The following is a 13141-nucleotide window of genomic DNA, read 5'->3' as shown; positions in this document are numbered from 1 at the left end:
TCAATCAATCAATCAATACAGCTTATGCTGGAGTGTCGCAGTGGATACACAACGTATCAGGCTCAATGATAGATATGCCGCAAGGGCGAAAGTACAAGAACAAGACATGGTAGGAGGATTTTGGGTCTTAGCTGTGAAATTCTCGCGGAGTTCAGCTTTATACTGCATCGTGGAAAAGTATTGTTAAGATGAGAAGTTCTAGGAAAAAATAAAAATGCTAGATCTCAATCAAAGAACATAGTATGTCTGAATTCAAGGACAAAGAACGTCTATCTAAAGAAGTAAAGGCTCCATAGACGTAATGTAAACAAGTTTGTCTCCTACGCCGTTAGAAAGAAGAAGGAAAATTTGCCAAGGGATTTGGCGACGGAACCTGTTGGCGAGAATTCCCTTGTGGTGATGGCGATAAGGAGCGCGCCTTGCGCCCTCCGATAAGTTTGGCAACCCTAGAGGAGAAGTTTCTTACGAGTAGCGAGCACAGCGAAACAGGCAGGCTGTCGGGCAGTGTGCGCGAAGTTCCTAAATAAAGCTTAATTTTTATTGTGCACTATGTCTTGTTAATATTATATTAATGCAGTAAGAACATAATCTGTGATATGGAATTCGAGGATTGGTGGTAAAAACATAACCGGAAATTACCATAATGGTAACCCGGACTGTGTTAAATCGTATGAACAGTTCTCAAGCACTTTCGGTTTTGACTACAAGCCATCACTCAAGATCTCCAAACCAGAAGTAATGGATTACATCGGTTTTCGTCCTCCGGATCACAGATGAGTAGTAATTATAGATCATTTTATAATTCTGTTTACTACTTATCATTTAATTTCATTTTCTTTAGTAAAATTTTTGCTTTAATTTTGGCTTAAAAACCTTGCACAATGTCTGATGTTTATGCCGTCCAAATTCCTGTTTATAACCGATCAGACCCATCTTTATGGTTTATTATGTGTGAAAGTACTTTTGCTCTTGCCACCCCCAAACCTATCACAGAATCCATTACTAAATATAATTATGTAGTTTCTCATCTTCCTCCAGATATCGCATCACTAGTACGGGATTTACTTATGAAACCAGACCCTATTGATCCATATGCAAAGCTTAAAACTGAGTTAATAAATCGTTCAGGAGAATCTTCTCAGCAAGAAATTCGCCAATTATTATCCGGAGAAGAATTAGGTTCTCGAAAACCTTCCGATTTGCTTAGAAATATGAAACGTCGAGCAGAATCTTTAAATGTTCCTGATAACTTAATGTTAGAATTATTCCTTCAACGTTTGTCTTCGACTGTTCAGTCTATTTTGGCAGCGGTTTCCAATTTAACTGTAGATAAAGCTGCAGAAATTGCCGACATAATTTTAGAAGTAAATCCAACCCCAGGGACTTGTGCCGTTTCTCGCACAGTCGATCAGTCTCTTGAGGATAAATTATTTAAACAAATAGAAAAATTAAACAAACGTATTGATCGCATTTCTCTTTCTCGTGGTCGCTCGCCAAATCGCGGAGATCGCAATAAGGAAAGAAGCAATTCCAAAAGGAGAGATTATTCTGTTTGCTGGTATCATAGACGTTTTGGGAAAAAGTGTAGAGATGACAAATGTACAAAACCTTGTTCACGGCAGGGAAACGAAACCAGCAAAGAATAGAGGCGACTTATTCTTTGCCTCAAGTTTCACGTCGCCTGTTCGTTCGTGACCGTAGAACAAACCTTTCATTCTTGGTCGATACCGGCTCTGACGTGTCCTTACTTCCAGCAAATAATTCTCAAAAACGGAATTCGTCCCAACAAACACTTTTCGCTGCTAATTCTTCTACTATTCATGTTTATGGTCAAAAAACACTTTCTTTGGATTTCAAATTAAGACGACAGTTTACATGGACTTTTCTTATAACAAATGTTAGTACACCCATTCTTGGAGCAGATTTTCTCCATTTCTTTGAATTGGTGCCTGATCTCAGAAACAAATGTCTCAAAGATTTAAAAACGCATTTTAAAACCGTCGGTTGCGTGAAAAATGCAAGCATTTATTCAGTAAAAACTGTATTTAGTGATACACCATATCACAAAATTTTAAAAGAATTTCCTTCAGTTACTAGATTACCAGATCCTAACCAACCTGTTAAACATAACACCGTTCATTATATCATAACTAAAGGTCCACCTGTGGTTGCAAAACCTCGTCGGTTAGCTCCAGATCGCTTAAAAATAGCAAAACAAGAATTTCAAACTATGATGCAATTGGGGCATTTGAGACCTTCGAGCAGCAATTATGCATCCCCACTTCACATGGTTCCAAAAAAGGGAAGTCTGGAATGGAGACCTGTAGGAGATTATCGAGCATTGAACGCTCAAACAATAAAAGACAAATACCCTATTCCATGCTTAGCCGATTTTACTGCTGCATTGCACGGTACTAAAATTTTTAGTCACCGGAAATCTCCATACCCTCCTCTCTGGGATGTACTGGACCTGGTCGAGATTTTCCTCCTCCGTCACGTGTACAGGAAATTGAGGAACGCGGATTAAGATGAATAAGAAAATTAGGTAAAGTTTCACTTTCACTGGCTTTTGATTTCGCATTATCCATATCGCAGTTTGATGTCTCATTTTATATCTGTCAATATGGAGGGAAAAAAATGAAGTCACACAGTTTTAAACTCTTGATAAACGTGACCGACGAAACCTGTTCGAACTTCGACATCAGCTTCGAGCTTTTTGGCGACAGATATTTTACGCATGCGCAGCTGTTTCTCTTTTCGTTCGAGTTCATCATACTTCGTCCAGCCCTCCTTTATGCAGCTCCGATCTAGGGACATACAGCTAAAACCAATATCAAACATTTACAAATTCTGCAAAATAAAACTGTACGAGAAATTATCAATGCTCCTTGGTATATTCCAAACATCTACATTCACAGAGACCTTCAAATCGAACTTATTCAAGAGTATATTAAACGATTAGCGGTACAAACCCATAGTAATAGCCTTATTAGTACTCTCAGACACTCCCCGCAACCCGGTGAAAAACATCGGTACCCATGTGAACATCCTACCCACATAAGAATTACAACCTTATTTGACTCATTCACGCATAACTGACTCTGCGGTCTGTCGCCCGCTGCTACATCTTGTAACGACACTGAACTTACCCACCCCCTTTTCGCCGCTGCTAGCGCGGACCTGACTCTCTTTTTCCGCCTCCCACCCCTCCTACCACACTACTCCTTCTTCCAGATTCTTATTAGAAGTCGAGTAAAAAGATGTTTCTACATCTTTGACACTCAAAAATAAAATACGATTCTGTGTAAGAAAGCCACTCCTGCTGCTGCGAAGCTTTCCTTCTTAAGAATACAAGTCCAAGGACTCCTTGGATCCATATCCTACTTCCTTACGTCACAGTTTTTTGTTCATTTTCTAAAACGTGTTGCCAGATTTCCTTGTGCTTGCCATTCACAGAAGAACAAATAGGAAATTGAGATCTGAGTACTTTTTTGGTACTTGAATTTTACAATAAAAATCTTCAATATAAAACTGCTGTATATTTTACATTCTTTTCTAATAAATTCCAGTTGCGCAAAAATCTAGGCCTTTTTTGGACGACCAAAAATTAGTCTTCGATAACGATATTTCATTGATATCGATAACGACAACCGCCAACTTCTTAGTTTGTGTTGCGTTCGTAATTAAATTAGTAGTTCGTTCATATTCTTTTGTTTTTATAAGAATTAAATTATATTTTGTGCAAGAAAAAATGGTACATGCGATTTTGGAAAAAGCCAGCAAACGTGTCAATGGTTCTATGTTGTCTGAATATATAGGACAGCCCGTTTGTTTGCTAGGAGAAGTGATTCAGGTATTGTTAGTAGAGTCCTTTTGTTGTAATGCTTTGCTACTTAAAATAAAACCGTTCTTGATTAATTCGTAATTTTAAATTGAGTGGAGAATAAATAAGTTTTAATGAATCCAGATTTTTAATTTTCAGATTAAAATTGAGCGCTGTTAATTCGTTAAAAATAGTTTGTTTTCAGAATTGTTTCGGAAGTTATAATTTGAAAATCGCCTTGCCTTGTTCCATACATGTTAAAACAAGTGCACTCCAATGCAGCTCTTTAACCTTTATTAAATGTTAATAGCAGAAGATATTTTATTATGCTTTTTTTTCGATAATCGCACACTGTTTGTTTTTTTAAAAAGGTATGGGCCTGAATAGAGTCGGAAACGATTTTCACATTAATTTAGATGCCGAAATCTGTTACATTTTTATGAAAAATTCCGGTAATTAAAAATTTATGATTCTATGGTTTTGTTTGTTTAATTCAGTATGACTGCATAACGGCAATTATGATATCTATTATGAATTTTTAACTTGCTGTATTTCCAAAAAAAGTTGTCACTCTGCTATTTTTGTATGAAATACTATCTTTTTTCTGTGTAAAGTGAACATTCACTGGTTTCCTGTAGAAAGATACATCTGTCTATATATATTATTCACACATTACTCGATTTTTATTTGTGAAGTCGTAGAAATGTCAGAATAAAGCAGGAACTCGACAAATTTTGAAAGGGTTATAATGTGTTCCTATTTCTAATACAGTACAAAGTCTTTAATCCGGACCTCAAAAGCTACAAACTTTCTGCTCATGCGTAGCATTTACACATGCGTATAATACATTTATGCATGTTTAATGTATAACGGGCGGTATAACCTAGGCTAAAATTATCTAATTATCTATTTCAGTTAATGTTGCAGATTGCGTTGTTCCTTAATCTTCTAATTGGATCCGGCTTATTATTTTTTGCAGACTGTTAGAGCAATTTTATAAAAAGTAAGCTTGAACTTTCGATTATGTCAAAGAGAGTTTCCATTTCTGGAGCTGCCAAAGGATCTAAAAGTGAAAGCATGTTTTGATGCCCATCAAACAAAAAGAGGAATTGCTGCAAAAAATGGATAAAGGCATGAAGAAAGTGACAGAGAGGTTAGTGAAAACAAAAAAATTTCGATTGACAAGTCAGTCAGTATTCTCAGCACAGCAATTACAGGACTTGAAAAGCAGAACTTTGTAACTTAACAAGAAATTATGTCTGTGTATAGAATTAAAGAGAAATTATTAGCACAAGAAACGAAACAAATTAAACAACTTACATTGAAAGAAATGTTTAATAAAGTAAACAAATAAATATTAACCATTTTCTTTTGTAAATTTTGATACCCTTTAGGTCATAATTGCTCTTTATTTCATAAATTACGGTTTCATATTTTTAATTGCATAATTTCTGCATGTCATCTTACCAGATTCAAATTGATAATCTATAATCCAGAAAAACCCCTAATGCGGAATTGCCGTAGTCCCGACGAGTCCAGATTACAGACTTTGTACTGTATAAAATTTCTTTTTGAACTTTGTATGCATATCAAAGAGATTTCCTGTAAATATCAATGTGTTGTCAGTCTCAGTGTTCTCTATCCAGTAGTGGTACATGATTGTCTCAAATCATGATCCTAAATTTTACATTTAGCAAAACAGGTCTATTTTAGATTTAAAAAAAAAAAAAAAAAATTAGACTGAATTAGATTTTCTAGATCAGCATTGATCAACCTTTTATGGCCCACAAACCTGCAAAATTTGTGAGCACATTCCAATGTTGCCAGACTTCAGAGATAAAATTATGGATTTTAAATCTTAAAATGATGGCATTAATGTAAAAATTACTGCACAAAATTTTATTGTTTTGAATAAGAAAATTTTTTTAACGTGGAGAGATAAAAATCTGTGAGAATTGATCAAATTTTTCCATAAACCGCTTGCAGTCTGCCGGTCTAGTGATTGGGAATTTCTGTTCTAGATAATAATCATTTAATTTAATCAAGATTTAGATTGCTCTTACCATCTCTGAGTTTGGATATCTATTAAGTAATGCAAAAATTGCCTTTGATACTTCTAAATATGAGATTTTATTCAACTTAATAACCAATCTATTTCACCTCATTCTTCAGTTAGAGTAGAAAGAATCTCTTCCCAAGTAAAACATATGTAAAAAAAAAAAAAAAAAAAAAAAAATGCCAGCTTAAACCAAGAACTGTGAAAGATCGACTGATGGCACAGTGGCCAATAAATAGATCAAAATTGCTATATAATGGTTTCCAAAGGTCAAAATTGCTATACAGGGGTTTCCAGAAGTTAAGCAATAAACAGAAAATTGATGATAAGTTAAGTATGTAAGAAAATTGAATTAAATTTGGTGATAATATTTATTGTACTTGTTTATTAAAAATACCAGAAAATGTTACACAGAAGGTTTACATTATGTAATGCCTATAGAATATAAAATGTCCTAAATTCATACATACAGATTAAATTCAAAACAATTTCTCAGTAGTGAATGTTATGATCAGCCCAAACCACAATACAAGCCTCACAGTGATATCTTGTGCTTTTTATGATGTCAATGAACTGCATGGGTATCAATGATCATTGATCATGTAAAACAGTTCTTAGCCCATCTAGGGTTTGGGGAAGGTGTTTTAGCCTCCCCAAAACACCTCCCAAGAGCATCCTACACATGCTGAATGAGATTAAGGTTAGGATCAGGTACTGGCCATTCCATTTGGACTATAGTTTTGTATTCAAAAAATTGATGCATGAGGCGAGCAGTGTGAGAGTGGGCATTATCTGCTTGCAAAATGAAGGTATTGTTATAACGCCAGTATATGGACAAATAGTAGGATCCAGAATGTCATGTCTGTACCTCTTAGCATTGAAAACCTCCTTGTGACAACAAATACAGGTCTGACTGAAGTTTTTACTTTTAAATTATCTCTACATATACCGTATTTGACGGCATATAAGACGCACCCTTATTTAGAAGGCCACACACAAGGAAAAAAAGTTTCAATAGTCCGACCACAATAACTTAAATTGTGGTTTCTTTTAGTTCTCACGTTTCGTAAAAGCCAAATAAACAATCATTGAATGCAATTACCAAACATATTTTTATTAAGGAAAATTAACAAACAGCAAGCTATTTTGAACATGATATGTAAATTTCAATAATGAATAAGTGAATGAACGGCAAGCAATCAAACATAATACAAAATAAAGCAGAAAGAACAAAAAACACAGATTCAAGTAAAACGTTGCCTATCATGAAATTAGACTTTAATCACTTTCAAAAACATAAAAATCCTTTTCACTATCACCATCATCCAAAACGAGAATATCGTCATCACTACTGTTTTCCTCATTGCTAGTATCACCTTCTTCGAATAATGCATCATCTTCTGTTCTGTCAAGAGCATTACTGATTCCGCACTTCTTAAAGGACTTAACAATTACTTCAGCCTTTACGTCCCCCCCAAGATCTTTTTACCCACTCGCACACTTGTGAAATAGAAGGCCGCTTTATTCTACCGAGGGCGTGATGTAGCTCTCCTATCCACTTGTTCCATCGTTCCCGCACTTTTTCCTTAAATGGCTTATTCACCGATACATCTAAAGGCTGCGATTGGCCAGTCAGTCCACCAGGAATGACAGCTATCTGCATTTTTAATTCTCTCACTTTATTCTTTATGGTTTCAGTTTTATGGGCGCTAAACTGATCCAAAACCAAAAGAGAGGGTTTTCTTAGTCCACTATGTCGCCTCGCCCATACGTTCTGTAACCACAGTTTCATTCCAGCTTCGTCCATCCAGCCTTTTGGATGAACATGAACAATTACACCCGTTGGAAGTTTTTCTTTTGAATATGAAAAATGGCAGTAGTTTCGTTTAATCAGCACAACATGTTAGAACTATCGTATATCAGGATTTTTGATGACCTGTGGTTTTTATGGTTATTGATTTAGACCCTTTAATACTCACAGTCTTGTTGGATGGTACATCAAATGTGAGTGGAATTTCATCCATATTTCCTATTTGACCGAGCTCAAAAGAAGTTTTCTTGCGTGCATTTATAACAAACCTATAAAATGCTAATATGTTTTCTTCATAATCTGCTGGCATTTTCTGTGCAATAGTTGTTTTTGTGTGCATTGATAAGCCTTGTTTTTTCAAGAACCTGTAGCATCAGCCCTCAGACCCTGAAAAGTTCTGATTCCTTTTTTTTTTTTTTTTTTCTTTTTGCAAATCCTTTGGCATCATTGATTATCATTTTAGTTGAAACACTTATCCCAGATTTCCTCTTATCTATCACCCACATTTTTATGGCATTTTCAAGTTCAGGCCAAGATGAAGCTGGGCATCGAAGGTTATGTTTTTGTTTTTCAGCAGTCTTCAGTTGATCTTCCTGCAGTTGGCAAGTACATATCATTTTTTTGGTAGGTGGTGGACCGAAATGCCTTGCTGCTGCTCTGTTTCCATGCACTTTAGCGTAGTTTAACACTTTTAGTTTATACTGAATTGTATAGCTTAATCTCTTGTTTCCTGTAGTCATATTTTCCAGGGTATTTTTTTTAAACAAATAGTTTTAAGCACCGATACCGACACATTTATACAGAGTAGCACCGATACCGACACATGTGTCGTCTGAGTCGAAGAAAGTCTATGTAAAGAAGGAAAGGCTCCATAGACGTAATGTGACTGTCGAACCTGTTCGAACTTCGACATCAGCTGACTGATCTTAGACCGACTGATCTTTAGAATATGGTAACTGGTAGTTTGGCTTTGTTGCTTTTTGGTGACAGATATTTCATGCATGCGCAAAATAATTATGGCAGATGTAGAAAAAGTTATGTGTGTCTAGATCTTTATCCGGATAAAAATAGCATTCAGTATTGAAAGTTAACCTGTGTCCTTCACCTATAAGACGCATGTAACTTTTTTGAGACCAAATATAAGAAAAAAAGTGCGTCTTATATGCCATCAAATACAGTAATAAAAGAGTTTGTGTGTGTGTCTTTCATTCGCGCTGTGCGTAAGCTAATAGACCCACGACTACGAAATTTGGTACATAGGTCCGGTCGGGCTGATCTTTAGAATATGGTAACTGGTAGTTTGGTGACATTTTGGAGGCGATAAAGGTTACTACCTGGGACTTTGGTAATAATGTGAGCAGTAAGTACTCAGTTCCGGTTACACATCATTTTGTGTGAGGGAAATAAGAGATCATGGGATATGTCGTGATATTAATGGACGGATTGCGGTTCTTTAATCGGAAAAGGGAAAAAATCTGGAAATTTTGTATTTGGCTTTATTCTGTGTTGTGTGAAACAGTGTTCGTTAATTTTTGGATCCCATGGCCCTAACTAAAGTGAATTCGAAATGGGTATTTAGTGGGATTGAAAGGGGTAGTAATAAGTGTTTCTTTAAGGTTGTGCGAGATAGAAGTAAAGATGTTTTATTAAGTTATTTATTTTACCTGGTACCTTGCTGTAAACTATAAGTATGATTTTAAAGATCCTGAAACAGGCGCACATACGCTTGCTTTTTATTTAGCAGATGAAATAAGAAAAGTCACGTAATCAAGATTCTGAAGAAGATTAGGTAAGTTAGTATTTTTAATTATTTGAGGATATTATTTTTATGCATTGTTCTAAATGTAAGGTGGAAGTAAAGTAATTTTATGTTTGTAGGAATTTGGTATACGTTTTAGTTGAAGTAAACGTGCATGGAAATAATTTAAATATTTGACACTAAGTACTTGTAATGTTTGCGGTATGAATTCGTTGGTGACGTTTATAATATAATAGATAATTTAGAGGTAAAAGTTTTTGGATATTTTATTTATTTTATACGTGGTAATGTTCATATTTGGAAAGGGTATATACTTTTTCGTTATTAGGTAATTTCATATATGTTCTTTCTAACGTGTTTAAAGATTCAAAAAATTGTCATGTATTTTCGTGAAATTTTTCTAATTTATGAGAAAAAAGCAGTGTACATGGATATAGTGAAGAGCCATTTTTGTGTAATTCTGGGATGTTTTTTTAAGTAAAAGTAAGTCGACGTGTGCATGGTTTATGTGTATGTGTTATTTTGAAAAACGCGTAAGGAGTATGGTATTGTGCACTTTTTCCCAATTTTGCAGTGAATATTTGTCATGATTAAGCAGTTTTATTAGATAAAATTTCTAGCATAAGTGTAATTCGGCTAGTAGATTGTTGGAAGAAGTGTTCAATAGATAAAAAGAAAAGAAACATGTCTTTACTTCGTGAAGACAAAATGGCAGCGGGAAAAAAAAATAGAGGGTTGCTGTAGGAGAGTTGGTCGCCAAATTTTCGCCAAAAAATTGCCAAGTTACCATAATGTAAAGATCAACCATAGGTCTATCTAGACAAGAGCCAGTGCACCTCGAAGCGATTTTTTCAAAATTCAAATTAGAATTTGTTTTATTTTATGTTTTGTGACGAAATCGCGTCATTTTGAGACATAATGGGCTATAGGAAAGCTAATTTTACTCTACACACTCCATTTTCACATCGTCATGAAAGATAGGCACTTAGCTATTTTACAAACTTAAAATAAATTTTGTGTTTCAATAAATCGATTAAATACAAATTTATTTAACAAAGGGAGCTTAACACCTTTTCAACGGGATTATTTCTAAAAAAGTTGATTTTTAAAAATGTACGCTTTATTTTTCTTTGATTTTTGGACACGTTAAACTTTCATCTTTGCGACTGCTTTTACAAAAAGAATTTTGGAAAAATGATAATATTTTGTATGTAAAAAAATTTTTTTTAATGAAGCTTCCAAATATACTTCTCACATCTTTAAAAATGTGATTTTGGCAACAATTTTCCTGTCATGTTGTTGATAGATTTTTGATGAAATTGCATCATTTTGAATAGTTTCATTCTTTTAGAAATATGGGTTTGGCAACAATTTTTAATGGTGTTTCTTATGTCACTGTTTTTAAGAGATTGGCATATTTCATTTTTATATATATATATAATACATTTTTATTATTATTTTTTATAAAGTTGTTCTGCAGAGTAAAATTCTGCGCAGAATTTTATGTTTTTTGAGTTGCTTTCATGTTATTTATTGCTCATTTCACTGTTTTTAAGATATTGAAAAGCTTTGAGTGATTTTTTTTTTTTTTTTTAGGAAACAAAGTTCTTAACCTCCTTTTATACTATTTGAGTTCTTAAGATTTTGCAAAGGGAAGTTAGTTAATTTATTTATTAGGATAACTAACATTTGTATTAAGGGATATTGCTTATTTCATTGTAATTTTGTTATACGTAATAACTTTTTTTATGAAGTTGTTCTGCAGAATAAAATTCTACGCAGTTTTTAAATTTAATGTTTGGTGTTCCCTTCAGCCATTTTTCCGGTACATTTAAAACCCAGATTAAGGCTGGCAGCGAAGCTGCTAGTTAAGTAATATAATAATTTAAATCAATAAACTGGAAAAGCCATTTAATTTTGCGACATTTTACAGCAAGATTAGAATGAGGATTTAATTTAAAAATTTATCTCATTAAAAAACTTGCCTTTGGATGAAAAGATATAATTTGTGTAATAGCATATACAGTTAAACCTTTCTAAAATGACTAGCCATGAGTCCAGTTAATTTTGGTTTTCTCTGGTTGTGGTGCTAATGTATAAATTCTCTAAAAATATTGATCACTTTCAAAAATATCATCTTGAACTTCAGAAGTTCTTGACTTCAGAAGGTTCATCGTATTGAGTTTGCGTTAAATAAGAGTAGGAAGTTACATTATTTGGATATTGCCACACACATAATGGCTGTATATCTAAAGGGAGGAATGCCTTCATGGAGAACTTTCTAAAAAAAAAAGACTTGTATTTACATTACAAGTCTGTGAGAAACACTCATGCAACCAGATAAACAAGCTGGCTGTTTAAGTGTTTTGCGTGTCTTGTTTGCTTGGTTTTGAACAAGTAAAACTTTCTTCTTTCAGTAATCAATGTTGAAAGATTAAATAAGTATTAAATAACAAGAAGACATTGTTTAAAAGTTATGATTTTTCAGTTATTATTAATGGTAGGGTAATAAATGTTTTCACCATTTAAAAGTATTAGAATTTACTTATACATTTTGTTATTACAGTCAAAAGTCATTAATTCGGACACCCATAATCCGGAATGATCTATAATCCGGACCTCAAAGCTGCAAACTTTCTGCGCATGCGTCGCTTTGACGCACGCGCATAGGCGTTTACGCGTGCGCGTAAGACCTTTACGGCTGCAAATATATGTGTGCGCATGCGCGTTTAATGTATAACGGACGGTAAAAGGTAAGCTAAAATTATCTAATTCAGTTAATGTTGCAGATTGCGTTGTTCCTTAATCTTCGAATTGGATCCGGCTTATTATTTTTTGCAGATTGTTAGAGCAATTTTATAAAAGTAAGCTTGAACTTTCGATTATGTCAAATAGAATTTCCGATATATATTTACTAATATGTAAAGGATTTACAAAGCGAAAGTATGTTTCGAAATCCGAAATCTGTTTATCAATTTCACGCTGCTCTGCGGCGGGGGGAGGGAGGGAGGGAAACGCTGTGACGCGTAATGAATTGGAAGTTGATCTGTCAGCACTATCCTTATCTTCACAGCAGATGTTTTTATTTTATTTGGCTTATAATTCCTTACTAAATGTAGTATTTCATGTCGATGTACTCTGTCTTTGATATGATTTAAAGCAGTTATAGGACTTGAACAGCGGAACTTTGTAACTAAACAAGAAATTATGTCCGTTTAATAGAATTAAAGAGAAAGTATTATCACATGAAAGGAAGCAACTTACATTGAAAGAAATGTTTAATAAAGTAAACAAATAAATATTAAGCTTTTTTTTTGTAAATTTTAATACCCTTTAGATCATAATTGTTCTCTATTTCATAAATTACGGTTTCATATTTTAAATTTTGTAATTTCTGCATGTCATCTTACCAGATTTAAACTGATGGTCTATAATCCGGAATCGCCGAAGTCCCGACGAGTGCGGATTAACGACTTTTGACTGTATTTGGTCCTGAAAATTTATAGTAATTTATTTATTATAATCTAGTTGTTTGGAATCCCAATTTCCCCTCATCTGGGTTTTTGTATGGAGAAAGCTGTGAATGAACAGGAGAATCTCCTGAATGGAAAATAGGTTTAGAATTATTTAAATCTACTTTGCAATGTCATAATTCCCCAATCATCAGTCAGTTTATAGGCAGTGAAATCTGTA

At 34.1% G+C, this 13141-nt stretch overlaps 1 protein-coding gene across 1 annotated transcript in view; it reads left to right on the top strand.

Annotated features, from left to right (window-relative positions):
• Nucleotides 1-3639: 3639 nt before the first annotated feature.
• LOC118199641 (replication protein A 14 kDa subunit-like) overlaps nucleotides 3640-13141 on the top strand; it is a 33076-nt gene continuing 23574 nt past the window's right edge. The window contains exon 1 of the mRNA XM_035371535.2: nucleotides 3640-3853. Coding sequence (XP_035227426.1) covers nucleotides 3752-3853 — 102 coding nt within the window. The 5' untranslated portion in view covers nucleotides 3640-3751. The remainder of the gene's footprint in view (nucleotides 3854-13141) is intronic.

This window comes from Stegodyphus dumicola, chromosome 3 (genome assembly GCF_044657685.1).
Source record: "Stegodyphus dumicola isolate Sdum_Otavi_A_Nest chromosome 3, ASM4465768v1".
Lineage (NCBI taxonomy): Eukaryota > Metazoa > Arthropoda > Arachnida > Araneae > Eresidae > Stegodyphus > Stegodyphus dumicola.
Note: the sequence above shows the minus strand (reverse complement) of the source record. Positions and strands in the feature narration are given on the sequence as shown.